Source organism: Neurospora crassa, linkage group V (genome assembly GCF_000182925.2).
Source record: "Neurospora crassa OR74A linkage group V, whole genome shotgun sequence".
Classification (NCBI taxonomy): domain Eukaryota; kingdom Fungi; phylum Ascomycota; class Sordariomycetes; order Sordariales; family Sordariaceae; genus Neurospora; species Neurospora crassa.
The window spans coordinates 5,143,111-5,170,576 of NC_026505.1; the positions used below are offsets into that span (position 1 = coordinate 5,143,111).

General features: G+C 52.6%; 9 protein-coding genes across 9 annotated transcripts; 4 read left to right on the forward strand and 5 right to left on the reverse strand.

Annotated features, from left to right (window-relative positions):
* Positions 1–125: 125 nt before the first annotated feature.
* On the reverse strand, positions 126–3,821 carry cot-2 (colonial temperature sensitive-2). The gene is made up of 3 exons (XM_956056.3): positions 2,752–3,821; positions 2,629–2,672; positions 126–2,558 (listed from the first exon to the last, which is right to left on the reverse strand). Exons 1-3 carry the CDS (start codon positions 2,757–2,759, stop codon positions 1,012–1,014), a joined length of 1,599 nt encoding a protein of 532 aa, XP_961149.3. The 5' UTR covers positions 2,760–3,821; the 3' UTR covers positions 126–1,011.
* A 3,449-nt stretch (positions 3,822–7,270) lies between these two features.
* Positions 7,271–11,061, reverse strand: NCU04190 (exocyst complex component Sec8). Its single transcript, XM_956057.3, has 2 exons — positions 8,189–11,061; positions 7,271–8,113 (listed from the first exon to the last, which is right to left on the reverse strand). Exons 1-2 carry the CDS (start codon positions 10,780–10,782, stop codon positions 7,372–7,374), a joined length of 3,336 nt encoding a protein of 1,111 aa, XP_961150.3. The 5' UTR covers positions 10,783–11,061; the 3' UTR covers positions 7,271–7,371.
* A 204-nt stretch (positions 11,062–11,265) lies between these two features.
* Positions 11,266–13,077, forward strand: NCU04191 (rai-1). The gene is made up of 8 exons (XM_956058.3): positions 11,266–11,442; positions 11,499–11,741; positions 11,817–11,876; positions 11,945–11,952; positions 12,006–12,100; positions 12,171–12,341; positions 12,418–12,717; positions 12,803–13,077. Exons 1-8 carry the CDS (start codon positions 11,275–11,277, stop codon positions 12,994–12,996), a joined length of 1,239 nt encoding a protein of 412 aa, XP_961151.3. The 5' UTR covers positions 11,266–11,274; the 3' UTR covers positions 12,997–13,077.
* A 228-nt stretch (positions 13,078–13,305) lies between these two features.
* Positions 13,306–14,252, forward strand: NCU17026 (hypothetical protein). Its single transcript, XM_011396545.1, has one exon. The coding sequence runs from the start codon at positions 13,399–13,401 to the stop codon at positions 13,858–13,860; it is 462 nt and encodes a 153-aa protein (XP_011394847.1). The 5' UTR covers positions 13,306–13,398; the 3' UTR covers positions 13,861–14,252.
* A 1,114-nt stretch (positions 14,253–15,366) lies between these two features.
* On the forward strand, positions 15,367–17,604 carry NCU04192 (vacuolar aspartyl aminopeptidase Lap4). The gene is made up of 3 exons (XM_956059.3): positions 15,367–15,780; positions 15,877–16,219; positions 16,278–17,604. The coding sequence occupies exons 1-3, from the start codon at positions 15,508–15,510 to the stop codon at positions 17,267–17,269; spliced, it is 1,608 nt and encodes a 535-aa protein (XP_961152.1). The 5' UTR covers positions 15,367–15,507; the 3' UTR covers positions 17,270–17,604.
* A 119-nt stretch (positions 17,605–17,723) lies between these two features.
* NCU04193 (hypothetical protein) lies at positions 17,724–19,447 on the reverse strand. The gene is made up of 2 exons (XM_956060.3): positions 18,418–19,447; positions 17,724–18,328 (listed from the first exon to the last, which is right to left on the reverse strand). Exons 1-2 carry the CDS (start codon positions 19,066–19,068, stop codon positions 18,116–18,118), a joined length of 864 nt encoding a protein of 287 aa, XP_961153.3. The 5' UTR covers positions 19,069–19,447; the 3' UTR covers positions 17,724–18,115.
* A 262-nt stretch (positions 19,448–19,709) lies between these two features.
* On the forward strand, positions 19,710–22,247 carry NCU04194 (hypothetical protein). The gene is made up of 2 exons (XM_956061.2): positions 19,710–20,482; positions 20,533–22,247. The coding sequence occupies exons 1-2, from the start codon at positions 20,373–20,375 to the stop codon at positions 22,139–22,141; spliced, it is 1,719 nt and encodes a 572-aa protein (XP_961154.1). The 5' UTR covers positions 19,710–20,372; the 3' UTR covers positions 22,142–22,247.
* NCU04195 (purine-cytosine permease FCY21) lies at positions 22,242–25,123 on the reverse strand. Its single transcript, XM_956062.2, has 3 exons — positions 23,965–25,123; positions 23,736–23,900; positions 22,242–23,654 (listed from the first exon to the last, which is right to left on the reverse strand). Exons 1-3 carry the CDS (start codon positions 24,225–24,227, stop codon positions 22,559–22,561), a joined length of 1,524 nt encoding a protein of 507 aa, XP_961155.1. The 5' UTR covers positions 24,228–25,123; the 3' UTR covers positions 22,242–22,558.
* A 47-nt stretch (positions 25,124–25,170) lies between these two features.
* On the reverse strand, positions 25,171–27,199 carry NCU04196 (tRNA (adenine-N(1)-)-methyltransferase catalytic subunit trm61). The gene has a single exon (XM_956063.3). The coding sequence runs from the start codon at positions 26,972–26,974 to the stop codon at positions 25,442–25,444; it is 1,533 nt and encodes a 510-aa protein (XP_961156.2). The 5' UTR covers positions 26,975–27,199; the 3' UTR covers positions 25,171–25,441.
* Between the last annotated feature and the right edge of the window lie 267 nt (positions 27,200–27,466).

Below are 27,466 nucleotides of genomic sequence, written 5' to 3' on the forward strand. Positions count from 1 at the left end.
CTGGCGGGCAGGTGCTCCACTGTAAGCAGGGACCTGCTTGTCCAATTACTGTGGGTCGGCCGTCCCAAGGCTGTGGCCTAAGCGTTTAGTGGCACGTGACAGCCTTTGTGGTGACATTGTTGCATGTTAATTTTTGTTATGTTGAATCTGCACCGAACATCGCATGAAAGAGCAAGAGTATGTTTTTACGCTTTGTTGATTCTCTCCCTACCATCCATGTCTATACCCTTCCCATGTAAATACAAAGCACTTGTTCCCTCGACCACCCTCTTCGAACTCCCCCTAATAACAGTCCGAACTTTAAAAAAAAAATCAGCGCCTTCCGAGTTCGATAAATCACTGACAACGGTACCAACTCAGCATCCGAGCGTGAACTTCCTTCCATGTGGCTGACAACCAGCCAACGACAGCACCAGGGGAAGTAAGTAACCACAGTTCCCCTCCAGAAGCCAAGACAGCTTGGATGCAGAAAATAAAGACAGAAAGAGTTATTATGACGCTATGCAGTGTAATAGTAAACAATAGTGCAAAGCTGAAAATGTCTTCTGCGGGCGGCGTCGGGCAGACCACAACAAGGTCCCACCCACCAGTCGAAGTCAAAATGATCCCCTTTTAGTGTACATACAATATTCAAACTTCGGCGATGCAACGAGATTGTCCCTCGAAAACCCCCCTCTCCTTGGCCAAACAGGCGAGAGGACAACGCAGGGAAAACCCCCGCATCATGAAAGAACCCGATTAGACGATAGAGACTAATCGTATGGTGGCGAGGAAGAAGTAATTGGAAGAGAAAGATTCGTGACCTGCCCCTTCATCATGCGATGGCCCTTATATTCGGCCAAGAGAGGACAACTGGCTCGAGGAGGCGTCAAGATATCAGATTAGGGAGAAACATTACACCTTGTCTGACTCCGTGCCCTGCGCATGGTGAGGAAGCAGTTTGCTGGGCCAGCTACTCAATGGTGACCCATGAGTTGACGAGTTCGTTGGGTCGCTTCGATTTGTTCCCTTTTAAATCTCGATATCCTTCATGTCCTCGGCGTCTTCGACTGTCGTTTGCTTGCCCTTTGACTCCGTCGCCTTTCCGTTCGCCTCGGTTTCAGGCTTCTTCTCCTTATCCTCGCTTGTCCTTTCCTTGGCGGGAGAATCCTCATTGACCTTGATATCCTCCTTGCTATGCTCTCCGCTTGTCCTTGGGGTGTTCAACTCCATCAAGTTGTCGGCGGCTTTGGCCTCGAGGGAGGCGTTGCTAGCCGTGAGAGAGGTTGTGGGGGGTGCCTCCTCAGCAACGCGCGCCAATGGGCTTGGCTTTCCGTAACCTGGTCGGATGGGACTCGACATGGGTGAAGTGCCAGTGAGACGGTGTAGCGACCGGCCACGAGGCTCGTTGTGCTCTGTTGGGCTTTGGTAGGGAGAGCCGGGAGTGGGGGGAGAGCGCATGCCGGAAGCTGACGCCATGGAAGGCGCCATAGATTTGCGCTTGTTGGCTGTGCGACCATACTTCTGATCCATTCTCCACCTCAGAATCTCGAAATAAGACGGCTCAACACGGGTCGCCTTAAACTCACGCAGCTTGAGCTCGTTGGTGTCCTCATCGACAAACCACCTCCCGCTGCTGAGATCCTCGGCAACCATGGCAAGGAAGTGCGCCCACGAGCGGGCCACGACGTACTTTGTATCGTAGTCGCGACCAAAGAGGATGATTTGACCCCAGTGGCCCTTTGGTCCAGGCGCCAAATCGACAGCCAAGTTGTTGCCGCCCCAGTCACGAACGAGAGGAATCCAGGCAGGGTGCGCATACGCCTTCTGAATCGCGGCCGGGGGGACGGAATCCTGCTTGTTGAGAAGTTCTTGTCGCCAGTTTTGGTTGCGGTTAGGGGCATCTTTTGATGATGAGGCCTGAGCGGCAAATGCCTGAGATTGTCGCTTGACGAGCACGGGATCCAGCATAAACTCTTGGTTCACCGTCTTCCAGTTCTCCCACTCCTGAACCATCTCTTCGCAGTCGAGCAACATGGAGCTGAAAATAATGCCAGTGGGAAGACCACCGCGCTCCTGGCCGTCGTGGATTTGCAAGGATTGCCTGAGATCTTGGGGAAGGGTGCAATCAAGCTGGTATTCGAGTTCGTTCAGATCGTTGACGGTGCAGCCCTCGCCAAGTTGGTCGAACAACTCGGGGTAGTTTTCCTCGGCCCATCTGTCAATTTTCTCCCAGGAGCTAGCGACTGGTGGGGGAGGCGGACCGCCATTTTGGAAGTTCTGCATGGGAATCTCGCCGGTTGGGCTGTGTACATCGAATGCGTCCTGGTGGACGGACTGTCGTTGGCTCACTAGGCCGGGCGAATAGGGGCCACCGTTGGCGGGACTCGGCATGGGAGATATGGCGCGTCCACCGTAGGCCGTGTCGAAGCTCATGGTAGAACCACGGCCATCTCCTTGAAGGTAGGGCGAGTTGATGTCGGCACGCGAGTCGGAGGCGGTAGTAACGCCCGCGAGACCGGAGTTCCGGTTCAATGGGACATGACGTCCAGTTCGGTAAGGAGAGTCGATGCCAGCATCTGTTTCCCAACCATGACATGTAAGCGATCGAACCGAGGACGGGGAAGTAGGGGGGAAGAAAGCACTAACGTCGATCATAACTGGTCATAGCATGCCAGATGTCCTTGAATAAGCTGGTAGAGGATAACAAGAAACTCGGTCAGCCAAGGACTCTCACCGCAAGCGGTGTCGAGGGAGCGGATTGCGACTCACCCAGCCATTTTGGGCAATCAGATAGAATATGTATGCGGTCAGAGGCTCGAAATCGGGAGAAGGAATTGCGCTGGTCTTGCAATCCGTCGTTGGTGACAGGAGAGGACAAAGGACCAGAGTCGAAGATTCAAGGGGGGGTATTCCCTTGATTAGTTCGACGCGCCGTCGGCCGAAGTTGCTCGGCGGGATTGGAACAAGCGTCGAAGGCTCCGGAAACCGCGTCGAAGATGGTGGACCCGGTAATCCGCACTCCAGCAGTGGTTGTGCTTATCGGTGACCGAATAGAGTGTTATCGTCGGTCGCCTTTCTCTCGCCAAGTTCGTCGTCGACCTGTGATTTCGTGGGATGGGTGTTAAAGGGCGGCCGTGGCGTAACGCCGAGTGGAAAAGTGTAAGGGCGGGTAGTTGGATGGATGGCTTTTGCGGTAGGTACCTTTGGCTGCAGGAAGGAACCGGCTAAGCTACTGTAAGGATGTTGCAGCGGCCTCCTTTTTTTTCGGACGGAATCTCGCTGGCTGCAGCAGTAGAGGTGGTACCTGGTACGGGGCTACCCGGCGCGCAGAGGCTTTTTTAGTAGCGAAGTTTTAGTGCAGCTGCAGTGGCAGGGCAGGGGGGGTGTATGATGGAGAAGAATGCCCGGATTCTTTTTGTGAAAGACTTTCCGCTTTCTACAGGTACTCTTAGGTTGTTGCCAGATGAACAAGGGAACCACGACGACACCGACGACAACAACAACAACACCGACCAAATAAACAACAACAAAACAACGGGCAAAGGATAAAAGAGAGTGGTATATGCGGTCTGTGGGTTGTTGGACAACGAAGTGGAAGTGTAAAGTGGGAAAGTAAAGATCCGGTCAGGACGAGCGGTGCACCCGAGCTTTGATAGAATCAAACCTGGAACTAAAAAGCGGCAATGATGTAGTGGGAGGCAGTGGACTGATGCTGGGCGGGCGGTCAAGGTGCTTTCACTAGTGTGCAAGTCAAAAGTCTGGGCGACCGACCCAAGGGAAGTAAAAGTGCAACTGAAGTCACGGTGACGAAGTGACACCTCAGCAACGAAAGAGGGAACAAATCGAAGCAAAAACAAAAAAACCATTGAGAGTGGAGGGCCAATTTCAGACAGGGACGATATATCATTTGTTGGCCATGCACCCCACCCCTTTTTTTTCCGCCCTTTCCATTATTCTCCCCCTCCCCCTTCCAATTGCATTGTCCATTTGTGCTTCCCCATCCCCTCTCGGCATTCCGTCTCGTTGCCCAGGCATTGTCCTGATATTTCTCTAGTGTTGTAGTGAGTGGATAGCCAGATTGTGAAACAGCTGGCTGATTTCTCTTCCTCTTCAGATATTCCTTGATGCTAGCACGGGCAGACTATAATGGCCCGTCCCGGCCATTGTTGAGCTGGACTCTCTGGGGTTTCCACTTTCCTAGTGTATGTAGTCCCGTCTTCACATGGTGGGGTTGGTAGTCTACATAGTACACAGTAGCGGGGGACGGGGGCAGAACTGCGGACTTGTCGGATGCTGATCGGTCACCGTTGGAGCGTACAGATGATCCACCGTTGCTCGGCTGACTGATGATTGCACATGTCTGTCTCCGACCGACACGGCTGCCATGCGTTGTCCGCCCGGCTGACTGTTGCGCGCAAGACGCCGAGCATGCGAGGGCCGTGAGAGCAAACTGCCGCGATTGTCGACGACGATGTCATGTCTTGTCCGGCCGGGCCCTCTTCCGTCAGGTCGACAGGCCTGGACTGCGACTGCGACTGCGACTGCGATGCGACGCCCGGGGCGGGGCGTGTTCCTATCATTCAGGGACTTCAAGGTGCCGGTGAGGTGCAGCATGATGCTGCGCTGAGCGCGTTTCCTCGGTACCTGACTTGCCCATCACTTTGTGCATGACGCTCAGGTACCTGTCTATCGCGCGCAATTTCTCCTACGGCGCACAAATGCCCCTTGCCAAGACTTTCTAAGCTTTGTCCCTTCCCTTGGCCCTTGCTCAAACGCATTTGCCAGGCTTGTTTATGACAAAATTACGGTTACATACCGTCAAATCGGTCCTGCCCCTGTTGATACAGCCTGGGCAAAACATTCACCACTTCTAGTCACCTGGATGAAAATGCATCGATTCTCATCACGGCCAAGAATCCAAGTCTGTTGAGTGTCTCTGAAGTTGAGAGAAGACTTCAGTTAGCTGCTCATCAACTTGTAGAAAAAAGAAACAAGTCTGCCCGTGGTGATGAAAAAGTTGGCCGAGTTCTGGATCATCAAATCTGGGATGGCCTGTGCGCGGTAACCATGGTTTTGTCATGCATGAACCAGGGACAACCACCCACACACAGCACCAACACCACAAGGGACCGTCGTCACTTCCACTTGGACTCGGCTGTAAAAACCACCTGCCCCAAGTCTTGAATGCCCCTTTAATTACCTCTGATGGAATACACAAGAAACCATCGTTGGACACCGAAAGGCAAAGGAAGATTCCATTGCGGGTCCTGGACCCTTTTTCTCTGTGCCCTTGCTCACTGCAATGGCCGGCCCTTGTTCACTTGCACGGCAGCCACAACGGCAGCGGGCAAACCACAACTCTTTAACAGAGCAGGTGATTCGATCCAAGACACTTCGCACTAACCATGGTAGCAGTCATCTATCTCCCGCTCGTCCAATGAGATGAACGGTGATCTCGTTTCATCAGTCTTGGGACACGCGAAACAGTGACAGACGACGCCAGCCAACCAGATATCCGATCCCTTCTTTGCTCCTGCTCTTCCGCCCATGTTGTGCTTCCATGATTCATATACATGATAATCAAACCCAGCCCGCGTCTCCGTCATCTAAATTTCTTGTTCACTATCTCACGCTTCCCATCATCATCATCGGGCGGAAGATGAGGCGACGGGAGTAACTGACGGGTGGCGAGTGTGTTCACCTTTCCCTGCAACTTTCCACTTGCAACTCCCGGTCTTTCTATACCTAGTCTAGGTCTTAGCCAGGCACCAGGATAGGATAGTCTCCATTTGCTTCTCCTCCTTCATATCATATCCATCAAGCATGAAAGGCGCATCACGGCCGCGAACCGTCCAGACCTCATCCACCTGCTCAGACTACACCAGGATTGCCTTACTTCTCCCAGTAGTAGTCCTATCCATCCATCCTTCACTCATTCATTCCTTCATTCACCACGGGCATCCCCGGCCCCCCAAGTTTTCCTGGTCATCGGTTCAAGACATTGCCTAGTTTCGTCTCGCAACGTTACCTAGTTGAACTAGAGACACAAATAGTACCGCCAACCTCCACGTTATTTCGCTTTACCTCACAGGCCTTCTTTCTCTCTCTCTCTCTCCCCCTCTCTCTCTGGCAACCCACCACCTCCTTGAGCCGCCCTCCCGAACGAATCCATGGCCTTTCAACAAAACTCCTGTTGAAAGATGGATAATATAATTTCGCTCCTTGAATTCCGTTGTACCGTTGCCCCCCCCCCCCCCCCCCCTCCCCGGGCGTGCTTTCCGTCTGCCTGCCTGCCTGGGGAGGGGGGGGGGGGCCCATCTCTTCTTTGGTGTAGTGTTGACTTTTGTCCAATGATCGTTTTTTTCGATGCAAGTCATCAACGTTTCTTGATGTACTGTGTATGTACCTGTGCAACCAGCTAACCCCCCTCCCCGCAAACATATGTGCTTGCTTCTTCGTCGTTGTTGCTGTTGTCGCTGCCGCCACATAGTAAGCGGCTGCTGTCTGACCGTTGGAAAAAACCTCGACCGATTTGATTGATTGATCATCATATGTAGGTACATATGATATATATGTCCGTCAACCCAAGCCAAGTAAAATGGTGGTGAACGATGTAAGTAGCCGCCTTATTTTGCTACCTACCATTGCCTTCCTCCAACAAACAGTCGTCTATCGGTGTTATTTCTTCCTATCTACTACACTACCTCTATCCCCTCCTTCTCCAGGATGCCTTGCATACATACACATACACATGCACATACTGGTTGGTACCGGCGTCGTCTATGCAAACTAAGCCGACGAGCAGTTCAAGTTTGATAAAGGCACATACATACATATATACATACATACATGCATACATACCTAGCTCAACTTTACATACATGACCGGTAAGCACTGACAAGCTTGATGCATCATCATGTGCAAAGTGTGCATACACGAAAAGGATATGCAGGATGGTATCTTATCTAAGCTGCTGCTTTGACAATGGTGCAGGTTGCAAGCAGATGAGAGAAAGAGTCCGCTTTGGCTTGGATGTCGGAGAAGGAAGAGGGAGGGGCGCGTAATGAGGGGAAGGGAGTTTTTGTCTACCTCTACGTAGAGAAATATTTACCTACTCGTCATCAGGTATTGAAGCAACGAACTTCGGCTGGCTGGGGAAGTGGCTTGCTTGAAAGTCTGACGAGAGGTAGACAAGGTGTGTCAAACAAGTGATGAGAACAAAGTGACAACAACACATGTGAGATGGGAGAAATAGCCAAGAACATACACGAGATGAGAGACGTGATACTAAGAGAATAAAAAATAAGAATTAACACTCGTGAATTATCGAATCTACCTCTTAACCATGCTAATGATACCAGCCCAAGTCTAAATGTCCTGCAAATCCACCTAAGACTGCCACATGTACTCGCTCAAATTCAGCAACTTATCCGCCATCTGCCTCTTCGCCGCCGCCGCCACGCCGCGCTCCGGATCCGCCAACTGCTCGCTATAACACAGCTCCACGAGCGCCTTGAGTTCATCGTAGCTGAACCGGTCCTTATCGTCCCCAAAAATTTCCGCCGACTTTCTCGAGTTGGGCGTCTCCGCCCCTTCTTCTCCGGCGTCTTCACTTTTTCGTCCTGCGTCACCAGTTTCCTGGGAGCCAGAAGAGGCGACGCCTTCCCTGGCTTTCTCGAGAATGGCATCCACTCCGCGCTCAAACATCTCAAAGTAATTACTTGCCCTCACGAGATCGACTCCTTCCTCGATATTCTTGAGGTTCTGCTGCAGCACAAGGATGTTGAGTTGCATGCGCCCGCACCCCTTGGCGTTCATGGGCGCCGTCATGGGCGCGTTCTTGATCAGGAACCCGTTGATCAGCTTGCCGAGGCCGTTCCTGACAAACTGAACCTCGCGCAGGCGGAGGCATCTCACTAGAATTTCGTCGTAGGCCACCATTTCCGAGTTGAGCGAGAGGATCTCCGGGTCCGGCTCGTTGACTTCCTGATCGAGCAGGTAGGGGGCCGTGGTGAGCGGGGACAGGGCCGTTTGGAGGGAGTGCAGGATGCGAGTGCGGATTTCAAGGTGTAGAGTGAGGAGGGCGGTGGAGGCGAGCTCGTCGTAGGATACTAGGATACTATCAAAGTTTCTAAGGGGGGAATGAGTTAGCAAGCGAATACTTATCAGGGTTGAAGAAGGAAAATATATAGGATAGTAAACTTACTCAACGGTCTCCTCCGTCATAGGCAGGTAAACGGGGGCTTCCCCTCCTGTAGCTTTGCTCGGGTCGTTCAGCAGCGTCCAGCGCTTCTTCTCCGCCTTGGTCGGGAAGCTCGACTTGGATGAGTCCGTCTCGTTACGCGTTATGTGACGCAGACCGTGGATCTTAACCGACAGCCACTTCATACTGGTGTATAGCAGACACATGGACTGAATCATGTCGCGATCCTGAATGATGTCACTGGCGTCCAGGTCCCGACCGTTGGCCCACGCGATGAGCTGGTTCACCTCGCGGTAAAGAAGCTCCAGATCGTTCAGGTTTTCCGACTTCCACAGCCTCTGTATCGTCTCGCGGACTTCACTAGGCTCGGTGGCGAGAATGGCAGATGCCCGAAGCTTTTCCTTTTCCCTGATCTGCTTGTCCCCCCCTTCTTGTGTCTTGGTGACCAGGGCTTTGTACCAGCTGAAGCAGCGGTCGTAGTATCGGACCATTTGGGTGATGATGAGCGTACTCAGCGCTTGGTCGTGGGGAATAGTGCCCAGCATCCGGCAAAAGGCTGTGATGACTGTGAAGAAGGCTGTGGTTCCCTTGTACACAGGCCGCTTCGCAACTTGGGCCCAGTCCGAGTCTTGCTGAAAGGCGTCTGCCTCGCCAAAGACAGTATCACTGAGCTTTCCAAGGGTCTCGTCGAGTTGAGGCTGGAAGACATTGACGAGGAAGTTGTCAAGGAACGATGTCAGCGTGCTGGTTGCCAGATCGGACCCCGGGGGCACAATGCTCTTCAACCTCTGAAGGAAGATGAGAGTAGGTGGTAGAAGCAGGCTCATGTTGAACACGCTGGGCTCTACCAGGGATTTGTAAGTGCCACTGTTCTGTTGACTGCTTCCTGAGCCGTACCCTGCCGACTTCCTCGAAGTAATTGGCTCAGATCGCGGGATGATCAAAGAACCCTTCTTGTTGTCACGCCGGGTGCTGTCCGTAAGTCCAGGTACGGCGGCCCGGATGATGGAGTCCAAGGCCTCATATTCCGAGGCCATTTCGGCTGACTTGGCATCAACTTCGGAGAACTTGAAGAGATTGTCGCGGGCAGAATCCGCCCTGCCATTCATGCCCATGCCAGGTCTGGGTGTACGGCTGAACTGATAGACATCCGCATCGGTGGTAACGTAGTTGTGCAGGAGTGCCCGAATCTCGTTTTGGTAGAGGTTCCAGAGCTCCTTGAAGCCCCCTAGCAGCACACTGTTGTTGCCAGCACCTTCACGGCGAATCAAGGCTTTGATGGCTTCGTGTAGCACCCGATGACCCTCAGCGATGGCCTCGAACTTGCCGTAAAGCGTCGATAGCAAATCGTGAATGACGTCTGCTCGCATTCGGGTTTCGCGGTGACCGTAAATGTTAAGGCCGTGAGACCCAGACGCGCCTCCGCGTAGTGAGCTCGGATGCTTCTGGTCTACATCGTTGATAGTCTCATTGACGACCGCGAAAAGCTCGACGGGTAACCTCTGCTTGAGCATGTCGACCGCTGTCTCTAGCCTTCCCAGTCTGTTCAGAGCTTCAACGAGGAGGGTCACATAGTAAAACGTGTCCGCCTCGGGATTCTTTTGGGGATCCTCAGCCACGGACTTTTCCCAGTCAATGGTGTCCAAGATTCCGTGGAAGGGTGCCACGCCTGGGGCGTCTCCATAGGTCTCATGAGAAATTCCCTGGACCTTTGCCAGGTTCTGCCACCTTTCCTGACAGTACGGTGATTTCAGATAGAGATGTTCGTGCAACTCTTCCACCAGGATATCCATGAGGGCGGTCTCCTGATTTGCAAGATAGCTTCGCAGGTCGCTCAGGGCACCAATGTTATCCAGCTCGGGCTTCCTCAGCTTCCGTAGCGCATTCTGCAGGACCTCGACGGCGGTCAGAAAACGCTTCTCGGATATCCTGGCCTCCAACTGGTCTGGAACGGTGCGCAAGTCATCGAGCTCGTTCAGTGTTTGTAGGACGCCATCGTACATGCGTGACGTGGCATGTAGCTGTTTGAGTTCGGGATTGGTGGTGCAGAGTGCCGTCTTGGAGGCTGCCAGCGACTCCTTGAGGGCGCGCACCTTCTTCTGGGAGGACTGTATGCTCCCTTGGATCTTGTGGAATGTACCAATGGAACTGTTGAAGCCTTGGTGGTGGTCGTGGACAATGTTCTTGAGGGACTCTTGGAGGAACTGGTGTGTCTGCTGGAAGTTGCGGTATTCGTGGGCGCGGCCGACGGAGCTGGTGTCGAGAAGCTGTAGAGCCAGCTGGACGGGGATGCAGTCTGTCTCGACCATGGCGGGCCATTCTCTCTTGATCAGATCCAGCACGTTTCCAATCTGGCGCTCGGCATTGGACTGGATCTGCATATCGCCGGCACCCGTGCGGCCACGCTGGGCAGACCGGGGCGGGGGCGCATTTCGGGAGGCCGTCGATGGTCTTGAAGCCGGGTTAGTGCTGGTGCCATAGCGGTCGCTGGGATATCCGTCACCGTAGGGATCGTAGTCGTCGTTACGCCGGCCAAGGTTGCCGAAACCGCTGTTGCCCCGATAGGATTGCGGCTGCTGGCCGTATCGGTCGGCCATGATGGTGGTGTGTGTTTGACTCGGCGTCCGGGTGTCGCGAGGAGGGAGAGCTATCGTGTTGCGCGGTACTTCATTATCGGCATGCCTAAGGTATACAGTATGGAACTACTGCTTGGTGTGCCGGGCCCGTCTACAGTTGGTATGAATTGTAGGTGTTACTGAGTGGACGTTGAGTCGTCGTCACCCAGGACTTGAGTCGTCGGGTGTCAAGGTTAGGTTGGTCAATGATGGTGCTTTAGTTGGTGTTGCTCAAGAAGTCCTCCTCTCTCCACGTTCATGATCCCCTAAAACGGATGTACAGTGCTTGTTTGTTGTTACAGAGGGTCCCGCCGTTGCTACATAGGTACGTAACCCCACTGACAGGGCCTCACGCACGACGGATCACTGCAGGGGCAGCGGCCTCCACGAGACATGAATTACAAGCTCGAGATGCTTCCACCTCAATAAAGGTATCCTGGCTCTTCTCTACATCTATCCTCCTTTCAAGTATTAATGATAACTCGTCAAGTCCTTATACTTGGGCATTGGAATTCCAGATTTAGAGCCTTCATCCACATACACAGCGCCGGACAACCGCTCTTTTCTACCATGACCGCCGCTTTCCCAATCCAGCCTGTAGCACGGTTTGCGGGCAAGAGTGAGCTGGTCAAACGGCCAAAGGTAGAAACAACCTACTAGAGACATCCAAAGACCAGAGAGGCTAACTGTCTGACCAGGAATTTGCATGCTTCTCATACGATGCCGATCACAAGTTCTTACTTGGAGCTCAGTCATTGAAGTGGTATTACACACCAGACCTCAACGTCGACCTGTCCAAGGGCTTCGAGAGCTTCATCAAACATGACGATAGTGTAGACGAACATCTGGACAGCCTACTCACCACCATAGCCGACTATGAGCAAAAGACGTCGAAACCGATCGATGCTCACATCGTAACTTGGAGAGGCATGATGACAAAGGCGAGTCTCCCTTAGACTAGCTGTTTCATGATGTCGTTCGTATATCGGACACTAACATCATATACACCGTGATAGATCATGGCAGCCCCCTTTGATGATGACGACGGGTTTGAGATGAATGCTACCCTTTACAGAGTTCGTCCACACCTGCCGCTTGGCCATCTAACTTGGGAAGCCTTGTCATACTAACATGGCTGTAAAAGGGTTGCATGTAAGCGACCACATGGTTTCCGCCCCCATGCTATTTTGACTGACGGCGACAAGATTTATCGAAGAGAACCATGCATACAAACAAGCATCGAGAGCAAACGAGCGGCCATGGAACGGGCCAATCCCGCAAGAAGTGATGCAGTACTGGGGTAAGCTAACTCACTGTCCACGTCTTTCATATCTGCTGAATTGGTAAGCTGACGTCTCCTGGCTTCCAAGGCTACAAGTTTGAGACTCTGAGCACACTTCCGAAACCATGGGGCCAGACCTCTCGCGATTTCATTGAAAGCCGTCCCGATCATGTCGTGAACAACAAGGAGCAATACTGCTCAGTAGTCCGTACAGGCATTGGCAAGACCATTCTCTGTATCGGTGGTGAGGTTGATGCTAGTTAGTGCTCTTGTCTCCCTACCTATACTAACGCCTCTCGTCAACCCCAACTAATAACTCGTCTTTTCTTACTTAGTATGGGACGACAAACCAAGGACTCAAGGCGATCCAATCAACTGGGTGGAGCTCAAGACGTCGGCAGTAATCCAAAATGAGCGCCAGGCCAATAACTTTGAGCGTAAGCTCATGAAGTTTTGGATCCAGTCCTTTCTCCTAGGCGTCCCCAAGATCATTGTCGGATTCCGGACGCAGGATGGGCTGCTGGTTGAGACCAAAGAGTTCCGCACGATGGAGATACCGCTCATGGTGAAGAAGAATGGGCGGCCAAAATGGGATGGGGATACGTGCGTCAACTTTGCTAACGGCTTCCTCGAGTGTGAGTCTTGTCATTTCCTTTGTCTTCTTGAAGTCCAGCAAAGCGTCTTATGCTTTGGAATCTATGACTAACAGTCTCTTTTCAGGGCTTCGCCATACCATCACCGACGAGGGCGTGTGGAGGATCAAGAGAAGGCCTCGGTCGGCAGAAATCGAAGTGTTCAAAGTCGAGGAGGTGGGCCACGGAGACATCATCACAGATGAGTTCATGAACTGGCGGATCAAGCTCGAGCTTCGTCAGGCACAGCCGCCTACTGAAGACAATGAGACCGAAGAGTAAGCTGAATTGGACGAAGCAGTACACGTCTTCTTATGTGCATCAGTGTCCAATAGAAAGAAGTACATTGGCGTTGGGCAACCCACGGTAGCTTCTCAGCCACCCCCCTCGTTCTTGCCTGCCAGTTCCGACGTCTTCCATCATCCAACCCTACCTGTCTGCACCTTCCGTGTGATAAGGCACGCCGCGAGGCAGCTTTCCATCTAATCTCAACCCACTAAAGACGCGAAGCTCCCCGCTGTCAACTGAACAAATGTTCACCTCCCTGTCAACAACCCAAACCATCAAAATCTCCATGCTTCCATTCACCCACGAATTCATTTCCACCATTCACTCTCTGGGTTATAGATCGCTTGACTCTGTCCAGCAATCGTCCGTCATAACTCGCGGTCCTTTAAAATCATTATGACCCCAATCCACGCCACGCGTCTCGACACTTCTCAAAAAGACATCCGCTTGCTCGAGCTTCTCCCGGCCAACAGTCTTCAAGACCCCATCCAATGCAGACTGTACATAACTCAACTGTCAATGGAAACGGAGTATACGGCCTTATCATACGTCTGGGGAGATCCGAATGTTACCTCTCCCATTGCTGTCAACGGCGTTCCCTTCCATGCAACTCACAACCTTTGCGCTGCTCTAAGACGCATACGATCTAAATCCAACCTCTCCACGACGCTTTGGGTAGATGCGATATGCATCAACCAGTCCGACAAAGACGAGAAATCGTCTCAGGTTCAGCTGATGACAGATATCTACCACAATGCCTTGCTCGTCACTGTCTGGCTGGGGGAAAGCGACAGTACACCGATGAGGCAATCGTTCTCATCAAGCTTACGGCCTATCTCCAAAGATCTCTTGAAATAAAGGGGAAAGGCACTCTACTGCCAATTATCTTCTGCGTACCGTTTCATCCGCTTTTTCCAAGTCCGACCTGAGATCACTCGCCCTTCTCAAATTCTTCTCTCGCCCCTGGTGGAGTCGTGTCTGGGTTGTTCGAGAAGTTATCGTCTCTCGGCGTGCAAATATTGTATTCGGAACGAAAGAGATCTTGGAGTGGAAGAGTTTGAGCTTCAGATGATGAGTGCACTTGTCGATAGGCCAGTTTGCGACGACTGATGTACGAATATCTACACCAAATGTGCCCTATAAGCAGAAAGGGGAATGGAGTTGAAGACTATGTTCAAGCTCGCCTGTTGGTAGATATTCAAACATACTCTTTACTCTCTCGAAAAGATAATGTCAGAGGACGTGTTACGGTCAGTCTCGTGCTCAAATCTCCCTATGGGTTCACTATTCAACTTCACTCTTCACAATGAGATATCGTGCCAGGACCGGAATATACTGGACAGAACTTGGGCTACCTCATGCTTTATTGTTTGCACACTTGCCTTATAATCCAGCTGTGTTCGTGAACACCTATCGCAAGGTCGTACAAATATGATAGATTTGCATGAACCTCAGCTCTATCCAGCACATGTCGCTATTGGTATTGCCAAGTGAACAGAGCACGGATACGGGTACCATATCCGACTGACCTGACTACATGTATTGGAGAGATTGTCATGTACCAGTTTGGAATGCTCACTTTGATGATTCAGAGTCTTGATGGATTGCTCGACTATTCTGCATGCTTGAACGGACGATCAATTCTGATGTGTTTGTCTCGTAATCTTTTTGACAGCACCATATGTCCGGTGAGCAAGACCCATCCGACTTAGAATATGAGACCGAGTTTGCTAATTCCGTGAGGTATCTCAGGAATGCGGTATCGACGAGTGAATCTGGACGCAAGCGGATGACTTGATGAAACACTCGTCGGGTACACAAGATTGATGCTGACTGACAGAAGCAAAAGACTATGGACGCGAACAGTTTCACTCTGAGATGTTAAGGATCAAAAAGGATTGAAATTAGTAAGTGCTTTTCTTGTACGTATTCTGCTTCATCATGGTCATTGAAGTGAAGGTCAATCAAATGTGCAAATGTACAACTGAGCTGGGAGAGCTCTACCTGCCTTATACGATGGACCTCTAACCCAGGGCTGCTTATCACTGCAGCGCACCTTAGCGCCGATCTTGCCCTGGCATGAGGCAGGAGCCGGGGGTTGGGGCCGCGGGGACATCAAAGGCCAAATCCGGCCTATCAAAGAGCTCATTTGATGGGATCAAGTACCCCACCGAGCCCACCATGTAGCTGACTCCAGCTGCCCAGAACCGCCTAGCCAGTGATAAGCGCGTCACCTGGACGGATTGTTGGCAACCGGGGTACCGCCTACTCGCTGTGCTGTACCCTGTAGCTGTAGGCTGTAGCTGCAACCTATAGCCGGTAGAGGTAGCTACCTACTGTACATGTACACCTTTGTAAGTGGAAGCTGTTCACCGACCGACCGCCTTCCTTTCTGTTGCCATCTCGTGCGTGTCATCATCTCGTCCTCTTGTTCCTCCCTGTCATCTTCTCATTTCTCTTCTCTCCAAAACATACAAATCCATCCGCATCACCCAGATATACACAATGGTCCGCGCCACTCCCGAATATCTCGCTGCCCGTACATCCATGATGTCTCTCCGAGCGCAAGCCCTCGAGCAGTCCATGATGGCCTCGCAAACATACTACGCTCCTCCTCAGCAGCCCCAGCAGCCTGTTGCTGCCAACCAGATCAATGCCAAGGACATCAAGCCCGAGGCTTTCACCAAGCCATACCTCGAGTTCATGACCGAGAACCCAACCGTTTTCCACGCTGTTGGTTACTTCAAGGAGAAGCTTGACAAGGCCGGCTACAAAGAGGTAAGCCGTCACAGCTTCCCAGCCCCCCTCCCGCAGTTGAAATACCACAACCGAGGCACAAGGACCGAAACTGACTAAGCGCCTTGTAATTTGTAGCTTCACAGCAGAGACTCCTGGTCTGGCCAGATCAAGCCCGGCGGCAAGTACTACACCACTCGCAATGGCAGCTCCATCATCGCCTGGGCCGTCGGCAAGGCGTATAAGCCAGGCAACGGTCTTGCTATGGTCGCCGGTCACATCGACGCCCTCACAGCCCGCCTCAAGCCTATCAGCACCAAGCCTAGCCACGATGGCTATGTCCAGCTCGGCATTGCCCAGTATGCCGGCGCTCTCAACAGCACATGGTGGGACAGAGACTTGAGCATCGGTGGTCGTGTCATTGTTAAGGATCCCGAGACGGGCAAGACCTCTACCAAGGTCGTCAAGCTTGATTGGCCCAGTATGTTGACTCCCCCCAACCCAATTCCATCCGATGAAAGCTAACACACACTTTCCAGTTGCTCGTATCCCTACTCTGGCTCCCCATTTCGGCATTGGTATGACGGGCCACAACAACCAGGAGACCGAGATGACCCCCATCATTGGCCTCGATAACAGCGACCTCAACTCCTCTTCCACCGCCTCCTCCGAGAAGCCCATTGGCCCCAAGGGTTCTTTCGTCTCTACCCAGCCTCCTAAGCTCGTCAAGCTCATTGCTTCCCAGCTCAAGCTTGAGGACTACACCAACATTCTCAACTGGGAGCTCGAGCTCTACGACTCTCAGCCCGCCCAAGTTGGTGGTATCGACAAGGAGTTCATCTTTGCCGGCCGCATCGACGACAAGCTCTGCTCGTGGGCCGCTTTCATGGCCCTCCTCCACGCCCGTGACGATGAGGACTCTGGCGTCATCAAGCTCGTAGCGCTTTTCGACGACGAGGAGATTGGCTCCCTCCTCCGCCAGGGTGCGCGCGGTAACTTCCTCCCCATTGTTATCGAGCGCACCGTCGAGGCTCTCGTTGCCAACACCAACACTCTCTACCAAAATGCTTTCATCGGCGGCACCGGCCTCGGCCCCGGTCTCATGGGCCAGACGTACGCCAACTCTTTCCTCGTCTCGTCGGACGTGACCCACGCTGCCCACCCCAACTTTACCCAAACCAACCTGACCGATCACTCTCCTCGCTTGAACGTCGGTGTGGCCCTTTGTGTCGATGCCTCGGCGCACATGACCACGGATAGCGTGTCCATGGCCATCCTCGACCGCGTCGCCGAGCTTTCTGGCTGCGTCAACCAGAGGCACATGATCCGCAATGACAGCCGGTCCGGTGGTACCGTGGGCCCTATGCTCAGCAGTGCTATGGGTGTCAAGGCGGCGGATGTCGGTATTCCCCAGTTGAGCATGCACAGTATCCGTGCCACGACTGGTAGCTTGGACCCCGGTCTTGGTGTCAAGTTCTACAAGGGTTTCTTGGATGAGTGGGAGAAGGTTGATAAGGAGTGGAGGGCTTAGATGTCTGGTAGGACTATTTGTTTGATCTAACTTGATGTGTTTATGATGGGACTGGGATGGCGTGGTGTTAATGATGGGTTTCAATCTGTAATGAACTGAATTTGATGAGTTGCTTTTCTTGGATAAGAGGGAGATGATTTGACTCGGGTTTGATGTGACATTATGGTGCATGCAGGGAGGGGTGGTGTGTTACTGCGCAGCATAGTCTTTCGATTTCCTATCGTCTTAGAGTAGTGCATATGGTATAGATGATAAACTTTGTAGAACAATGTGATATCTACAATTTTGATGGCCAGTAAGCTTCTTATGCTCTCTGGTAGAACCAGTAAGATACGCAACGTGGCCGTGACTGGGCCATTTCCTATCAGCCGTGCGAGAGAATTTATCCAATGACAAAGGTGAAGGGCATTTTCGATGGTCAGGTTTTCTTGATCCAAGTTACAAAAGGACTTGGTCGTGGAGATTAATTTGGATCTTACATAAGGTATATGTAGATGTATCAATGGGTTTCAAATAGGGATTGCGCTCAATATCACGTTTAAAGAGAATGATTCGTGTCTGGTAAAACGAGGGTCAAGACCATAAAGACGTAGTAGTATATCAACATCGCCCGTTTCTATGCACGAAACGAACAATGTTTGCTGTGTTGTTTAGCCCTCCGTCCAAACGATCCTAAACAAAAGCCAACGGGTATCACCAACTTCACGTCTTCAACCGTGCCTTGCCTATCCAGGCTCTTTCTTGGTCCATGTCTCCACAATATGATGACTTTCAATGATCCAACGCCAATTGTGCTACCAACACATGCTTCCTTCCTCGAACATGTCGAATCCTCAGAATCCATCCTCAGAACTTGGTTGGAATGAAATGCTGCGAATCTTCCTGCTGCTGCGCTCTCGTTTGCGGAAATGCAGCAATACCGGCAATGATGCCACAGGCCATGAAGCCCAACGAGATGATAGACCAGATGACTCCCCAGCACTGCGAAGAACCTCCATATCTTTTTGCAAAGACACTGGCATCCGAGCTGTTGACTTTGCGCAAGATCAAATCATCGCACTATTTCCTTCATCGTCAGCAACGTTGCCCATCACCAGCAAAACCCGCCAAAGAAGATGAAAGAGGAAGGAAAGTAGGTAGGTACTCACAATATCCCAAACACTATACAACGAACTCATGACCCCAATAAACAGCACCACATACCTCAACGCCTCCGCGTGCGCAATAAACCAACACCCGACCAACAGCCCAACGGCTGCCAGGATCGTGCCGATCGTCAACCAATCCCTCCTCCCCCACCACAACGTCAGCAAGAAACACCCGCCCACCACAAAACTAGCCACTTTGCTTGCGACAATATCGAATCCGCAAAACGTCAACAGCGCCCCGATCAGTGAACTCCCCAAGTACCCCGCCGGCAAGGTTAGTCCGCTCCGGCCACCTTGCATGTGCGTCACCCCGCCCTCGCGCGGGTCCAGGCTGATGGAGAGGACGCGGCCGCCCGTGAGCACGCAGGTGATGGCGTGGCCGAACTCGTGGAAGGCGATGACGAGCATCTTGAAGGGCCAGAGGATGGAGCGGATGTAGGGCACGTTCCACAGGATAAAGATGGCGAGCATGTAGGCGAAGATGATGCCGAGGGTGATTTTTTGGGTGTCGGATTGGAGGGAGAGGTCCCGGCGGGTTGTTGTTGTTGTTAGGAGAGTGGTGGTGGTAGAGACGAGGAGGGCGGCGCGTTTGGATACATCTAGGGAAGGAACCAGGGCGTGGTAGGATGGGCTTCCACTTGTTGGTGCCATGTTCGACCTGAGAAGTGAAGACTAGGTAGCTGGTGGAGTGAGCGAGTGCCGAGATTGTTCAGTCAGTTAGTCGACTTGAAGTCGCAAAGTCATAAAAAGGAAAAGAAGAGTTTGAGAGATGGTTAAATCACACCAGGCCAGCCCGATGGAGTGTGAAGAACAACAAAACAAGTGATTCGTAAACGTGAGAGGCTGCGCAGATGACTATAGTACCCTAGCGGCGCATGATTGCGCGTCTCTCTCCAAGTTGAGCCCTAGACTTAGACGGGACCTCTAGAGGTATGTAGACCTAGGTATGCGCCTCATCCCGTATGGGTGAGGTGATCTCCTGCGGCGCGGTTGGAGCTGAGGTGGGTGAGGTATGCGCGGCCTGTGGTGCAGTGGTGGCTGTGAACAGCGTCCAACTCCATTTGTGATTGGTGGTCCCCTGTAGGAACCGAAGTCAGGCACTGCCGCTGTCGGGAATGCCCCACTCGGCCCCCAGACCCGACGGGAGTTTCAGGACAATGAGGTGGGGTCCGAACGGCAGTGAACAGGTGGTGCTCCACTGCAGTGTACAAAGAGGCGCTACCTATGTAGAACCTTGACGGGATGTCCTGGACATCGTCATTTTTTTATTTTTTTTTCAGGAACAACTTCAACAAGAAGAAAACATCGACAGGTGAACACCGTCACTAATAAATGCCATCTCCAGGAGTCGATTCCAGCGTTGTAATGGCTACGTCGCGATTCCATTTTTCGCCAAGTACTTCGTGACCGGACGGGACAGTTGGCATGAAGTGATCCCGGAACCCCAACGGTACAACAAATCAGATGATGGGCAATCGAAACTACCTACTTACCTATCCATGGCACATCTTCAGATGAAAACATTTGGCCATAGAGGTAAATGTTTGTCGTTATAAGTGGGGGACCCGTAAGGAGGTTGCCATATTCTACCTTCCGCACGTCACGGGACTATGTAATGTTCTCGACATCAAGAAGCTACGATCATTGCCGGGAAGGGGAAGGCCGTCATCCTATGTCACCTTGCAGCTAGCACAACCTTCCTTTCCTGGTACACATAGCACCAGACACATCTGTCCTCATCGGTGAGAGGCCGACTTGGTCAGTTTGTCTCACTTGGGATGCGAGGCTACTACACTACGTAGAGTGTTTGCAGTGTCACAACAGAACGGTGAGAAGAGGACGGAACCAAGCGATTGAGGGGTGATTATGTCACTCATAAAAAGCTGTTGTATCCGCAAGTCCACGATATTGTGAACCTTTGGCGCATCATCTCACAGACAACAACTGTGGTGACGATGTGGTCCGCATCATGGCTTCTATTGGGCGCTATCACCAGTGTTGCTTCGCAGGACACGGGAAACCACCCAGACTGGCCAAGATGGTGTGGTAAAGTGTATAAGCCAGAGTAAGTGGAAAACCGTGGCTATCATGGGAACGGCAACTAACTCAGTCAAGCTATCCTTCTTTTGATCCCGGTGGTCAAACACTTCCACCGACACCAGACCCTCTAGCGCCTCTCCTCCACGTCCAGTTCAAGCCCCGATACAGCCTCTACTTGGAAAGCGAGAAGAAGGGCGAGTTCATTGTCAACGCCGAGATCTCCCGGTTCCATGGAACTCACTGGGGCAACAACACCTCAAACAATGTGGAATTCTCCATCAAAACAACCACAGACGATAAAGTTCTAGTCCAAGACTCCATCCCCGTCAACTCAACCGGCAAGCTCTTCACCTTCAACCTCACCGACCTCACCTCAAGTCTTTCGCCCATCCAAGTTACACTCACCTATTCAACAAAAGGCCCATCAGTCAAAACCACCCTCCTCTACCTGCCTTCAAAGTCCTCCGGCAGCGTCACCAGAATCGACAACCTCAACGGCGGCCTTCACCACCTCAACGCCGCCTCCAACCACACCTTCAAACCCATCCTCCCTTACGGCTTCTACGCCTCCTACGACAACTTCCTCGCCCTTCCCAACTCTTCCTCCATCATCCAATCCTACGCCGACCTCGGTCTAACAGGCATGGTTCCCCTCTCCCACTACCCCGAATCCGCCTCCGCGTTTGCCTACATGGACAGCATCAACCTTCCCTACATGTTCGACCTGCGCGAGAACTACACCAACCAAACCTGGGTCAAGGAGCAAGTCACTGCCGCCTCGACCACCCATAACAGTGAAGCCTTATTTGCCTACTGGTCCGTCGACGAGCCAGACGGGTGGCAAGCGCCCTTTTCCGCTCCCATCGAGACTTATACCACCATTTCGTCCGTCGACCCTTACCACCCCGTTGCCTTGGTGCTCAACTGCCAGAACTACTACTTCTCTCGCTACACAGCGGGGGCGGATATCCTCATGGCGGACATCTACCCGATTGGCATCCGGGAGTCGTCTGCCAATTTGACCAACTCCAAATGGGGGACACCGTGTAACTCGACATATGGCGATTGCGGATGCGATAATTGCGCGGGGTCCGTGATGGATGTACCTAAAAGGTTTGAGGATATGATCAAGTATGAAGAATGGTTGGGGGTGTGGCCCAAGAGCAAAATGTTTAATCCCCAGGCTTTTCATGGGGAGGGGTACTGGGCGAGAGACCCAACTCCGGAGGAGAGTTGGGCGATGGTGTTGTTGGCGATTAATAGAGGGGTAAAGGGGGTTTTGAGCTGGGTGTGGCCGGCGAGTGAAGAGCTGGGGAAGGCGCATGGGAGGTTGGCGAGGGTGGTTAGTAGTGGGGAGGGGGAAGATGGGGTGGTGGGGTTGTTGGTTGAGGGGAGGGGGCCGGAGAAGTTACAGGTAAGTACGGAGGTGAAAGGGGTTGATGCGGCGGGCTGGGTGGACAAGGAGGGCAAGAAGATGTTGGTTAGTGTTGTTAATACTGGGGAGGAAGATGTTGAGGGATTGGTGGAGTTGGAGGTGCCGAGCGGGAGTAGAGTTGGGAAGGTGGTTTGGGATGAGAGTGGTGGTGCTGGCGATGGGAAGTGGGAGGTTAAGGAGGGGAAGTTGACAAAGAATGGGTTGAAAGGGATGGGAACCGCGTTGGTGATTTTGGAGTTGAGTGGGTGATGCCCGGTCTGTAGTTGAGTTTTTGATGGGGACGGCGAGAGATCATGAAACCGCGAAGCTTGACATATTATCCATGCGCAGCGCTGAACCAAGCTCGAGTCCCGAACTTTTTTGACATCAACTTTGCGTTGTGAATGTTTCCGACTTATCTGGTATCCTAGTGTATCAGACCCTCTATATCTCTTGCAGCCAAATTGCTCATCATTGTCTGTTGAAAAGTCTGAGTCTAATACCAAAACCAAAACTTTTACTGCCCATTATCATTAAGTAGATAATCCACCCATTATGTTGAATCGTTTCACAAATAACCTCCCTATATATATCATCACTCCTTTTAAGTTCTTAAGCGGTTCTCATCCAACCTCATCACACATTACTCCCCACTCCTCCCCCCCATACAACCTCATCCTCACCACATCATCGCCCACTAATCTTCTTCTCCACCATCCTCAACGGCGGGTACAACAGCCCGCTCACAACAAACGCAAACTCAAATCCCAAATCGCCCGTCGTCTTTGCAATCGGCCCCTGCCACCACACCTGATCCATACTAGGAATCACCAGTGCAAAGCTCGCCACCGAGGCCGTCAGCGCCGCCACGCCCCACGGCAACTTGCTCGCATCATTCCAAGCCTCCAAATCATACCTGCCACAATCTCCCTTCTTTTCCCACAGATGATCGACCATGACCACGCCCAAAAACGCAGAAGACCAATACCCAATCAGACTGACAAAGTTCTCCAGACTATCAAAGAAGTCGGCAGCCGCCTTGATGCTCACGGGGATCAAGATGGCCGCCAGGATGACGGCGAACAGGTACCGGGGGACCTTGAACAGCACGGGCGCCAACATCTGAAAGTTGAGCGTGATGGAGTACGAAGTCGCCGCCAGGTTGCCCAGCAAGGTAAAAGACAGAATGACGACCAGGAACCGACCAAACCCGTGGGCGGGCGCGAGCATGGCTTGCAGGACCCCGCCCACCAGCGTCTCGTTGTAGGCCTCGCTCCAGGCAGGGACGGAGGGGATGGCGCCCTGGATGGCGGCTCCGAGACACATGAGCAGAATGGTGGGCAGCGCGAGGCCGGTGTAGCTGTAGGTGAAGATCTTCCACGACGGCGTCGAGGGCACGAGGTACGTCGTGAAATCCGAAGCCAGACAGGCCCAGGGGATCATGTAGCTCGCGACGATCATGGCGAAACTCAGAATGCCCTGTGGGGTAGGGGGGTCGGCGGGAGGGTTTTGCAGGTGGAGGTACTTGCCGCCACAGCCGACGGCGACGATGATGGCGATGACGGCGGGGATCCAGGCAAACCGCTCGTACATGTGTAGGGTCGTGAAGCCGCAGAAGGAGATGATGAGAGTGAGGATGGACATGATGACGATGCCGACGCTGATGGAGAGGTGGCCGTTGGCGACGGCGGAGAGACATTGGCCGCCGGTGATGACGATGATGACGGAGAAGCCGGTCATGGTGGCGAGGTTGAGGAGGACGGGGAGGGAGATTATGTAGCGGCTGAGTGTAGGTGTTTGTTAGATTGGTGTGACCTACAAGAGAGTAGATAACTAGAAGATGGGAAAAGAAAGGGAAACGTACCCCCAGGAATAGCGAGCTTGAATCATCTGTCTCATACCCAACTTTGGTCCCAAGGTGCAGAGGTAAGCCGGTAAGAGAGTAGACAGTAAAGTGAAGAAGAGGATAACGAGGCAGCTGTCCCGTAGACTGAGACCATATACTGGACCTAGCATGCCAAATGTAATGCTGATTTTTTTTGTGCGTGTTAGTCAAGTTGAAACTCCCCGTAGGCTATGGCTTAGATACTTACGGAAGAATGTTGCAGCTCATTGACCACCACAAGGTAAAGATGTTCAGCGTCTTGGTAACTGTCCTCTCCTTGACTGGAATGGGGGAGATTCCCTGGAGCTCAATCCGTCCAGCTACAACGACCTTGTGGCCATAGTAACAGATATGCCCCCAGAGACCGGAGGGTGGTGCAGCAGGCTTGCTCTCGTCGGCCTCGATGGATTGGAGGTTGGCTTCGACATCGTGCCCCTTCTGTAGAGGGTTGTCGTCACTTTGGGTCACCATACTCTGCTGTCTGGTGGTGACAATGGATAGCAGTTGAAGATTGGTGATGATGGACGCAGTGCTGGTGTGTGGAGTCCTTTGGTGTTGTACCAGTGAACTTTGATGGAGCGAGGAGGCCGATGAGACTCCAGAGGTTCGAGAAACGAATATGTTGATAGTGCAAGTCTCCCAATGAAAAGTTGTGTAGGAAGTGAAGAACTTGTCGGATAGTCTGATAGGGCAAATATGCGAGTTTTCTAACAGAGCCAATGAATATCGGCAAATGAGAAGAAAGGGGAAATGACTCTTTGCTCTTGTTCAGGTAATTCAAGGGGGTTGGATGTGTATTTTTCTGAACGGCGGGGATTTTATCAAGTGCTGACCGTTGAGAAAACGATAAAGTCCGAAAGATCGGTCCGGGAGTAAACGTGTGTCGTGGTGGTCCACCCCGGTGATAAGCGAAGCGAGAGAATTCTCGTTGTCGAGACTATCGATTTCTTAGACGATCAAGATAGTTCCACGGCACTCGGTGGTACTCGGCTGAACCGGATGCAGCTCCGTATGTATCGGTGGCTCGATTTTGCGAAAGAACAGCTCGACCAGGCTCAATACCACAGGTTTTATAGATGTGCAATGTTTGGACTCTCGTCGTCTGTTGACCTTTAAGTTGTCTTGAATCTTTTAGTTTCAAAGGCGAAAATGTGGCAAACGGGACGAACTCTTCGAGGCTTCGCCACTGCAGGGAAGATCCTCGCGCAGATAAAGTGGACTGCAATGAATTTCCAAACTTCTTTTCATCACCTGTTCGACTGGTGATGGTTCGAGAAATGAGCAAGTTATTGCACGATTATTTGGCCAAAAGTAGCGTTGATGTTTCTGGAGACAAAGCCATTCAGGTCCAAGTGTACAAGTCGATAACCCGCCTTTTGTACCCCACAATTCTAGTCGTCGCCCACTTGGGCCAGGCTTTAAGGGCACGCACCGGGATGATTTTGTTTGAATCGAGAAGCTCTTTATCTGCAGTGCTGCTGCATTATTGAGCCTTGAGAGAGCATTGGAAACCCACCAATCACGTCGTCCAATTGCAAAGTGGGAAGTTCAAGTGCATGTGTGACAATTAGATACGGGCTGAACCTGCGCCCATGTTTGTGGACATCAATGCAGTATTCTGGAAAACGCTAAAAGGGGAATCAAGGAGAGAAAAAAAAAAGAGAAAGATCCGAATGCAGCGTGCTTCACTCGACGGCCTCAGCAATCTTCTCAGCTCTCTCCTTCCTCCTCGCCTTCCTGTCGCCAATCTTTTGCAACTGCTCCCGTCTCTCCTTCTTCCTCGTCTGCTTGTCAATGCTACCAACGACAGCCTTCTCCTTGCCGCAGGGGTGCTTGGCAAACGCCGCCGCCTCGTCCTCCTCGGTCCACTCTCTGGGCAACACGGCAAACACCAGGTACGACGTATGGGTCTTGATCTCCGGCTCACCCTTAGTGATGAGGCGACCATCAACCCAGGGAGTCTGGAATGGCGGCTGCTCGGCCGACGTCTTGTCGTTGTCCTTCTTGGCTGCATCATCTCCATTCTTCATGACAGTGTCCGCATCCTCTGCACCATCCTCTCCCGCACCCCTCGGGCGCGCAGCCTGCTCCCTGACGCGTTCCTCGATTTCGGCGAGCCTCTCCAGGGCCTCTTCCACATCGTGCGGCGAGACGTTGACGCCGCGATCGGTCTGGTAATGGAGGCCCACGCGGTCGCGGATGGTGTGAAGCTTCCTGTTGGCGATCTCGACCATATCGATATCGACCCACCCGAGGCGACGCATGGCCGAAACGGTCCTGGTGACCTGCTCAATGCAGGGAGAAAAGGTGCAGATGTGTACGGCCTTCTTGGGGTTCAGCGGTGATACCCATTCGGCGGCGGTATCTTCTCCCTCCTTAGCTTGGGTCTGGGGCTTGCGTCGCGAGAGGTGCGGGAGGGCCTCCCAGGGCTTAGGGAGGTCAAGGAATATTGCGTCGGCTTCCGGGCTCTTTCCGTCAATTAAGAAGCCGCCGTTGTAGACGTCACGGTGTGTAAGGTGAACGAGGCCGTCGAGGTTATGGTCGGTAAGCTCCTTCTTCATCTTATGGTAGCGCTCCTCGTGGTACTCGAAGCTGAAGACCTTGCCTTTCCTGTCCTCGGCGCTGGAAGGGTATCCGTTATAAACGGCGCGGACGGAGGCGTGGGTGAAACTGCCACTGCCGGCACCAGCCTCGATAATCGTGGAGCCAGGTCTGGCACGTATCCTGTGCAGAATGTAGCTGTAGTCGGGAGTGTAGACGACCTGTGTTCGGTGGGGAAGACTCTGGGTCCAGAGCTCGGGAGTGGGAGGGAGCACGTGGATGAAGCCGCTGTCGTCGGCAACGGCCTGCTTGACACCGGTGGCCTCAGTGTCATTGTTGTCGGCGGTCTCGGGCTGGTTCTCTTCGGCATCGTCGCGGCTGGCATCGTCCTTGGGGCCTCTTTTCCTCTTGCGACCACGGGAGCCAGTGTCAACCTTGGATGCCCTGATTTGAGAGCCCCAGGGGACATTCAGCATGGTGGAGTGAGGGAAGGAGCCATAGCGAGTGTTGACTACGGCGCCCTCAGCATAGCCGTCGTGTTCGCCCGAGGCTTCTTGAAGGTAGATGGGGAGAAGATTGTCGCGCGATAGCTGGAGAATGGCGAGCGAGCGGGGCTTGGTGCGCAGACCTGGTTCGAGGAACGGGGATACGGTTGGTCGCGTCATGGCGTCGGTCATGAACAATAACAATGTTATGTAGATGATTTGTTGTTCTGTTTTCGTTTCCGGCGGGTTCAAGGGAACGAACCAAGGATTGTAAATACGTGGAAATGACCGGCAGAGGAGGAGGCAAACGGTCTATCAGCGGCGCGGTCGGATAACAATAATTTGATTAAAAAAAAAAAAAAGACGGGTCGAGATGCTGGTCCAGATCCAGGTCCGAGTCGCCCTTTTGGAAATTTTCTCGACAAAAATTGGAACTTTACTGCGGGGCACACGCTCGGTCAAGTGGGGCTATCAGTTCATTCCACTCTTTCAACCCTAACCCCAAAGCACACTGCACAGCTGGTCCCTTGGGCACGTCCACTGGGGGCACGCAAATAAGGTTTGCCAAGTTCTGGGGTAACCCGTCTTGGCGTGGGGGCAGTTGAACCCTCAATCACCAATCTTCTTCTTCTTCAGGTTCCCAACTTCCATCCCCTTGGCTCAAGCTGCTGACGAGTAACTGAA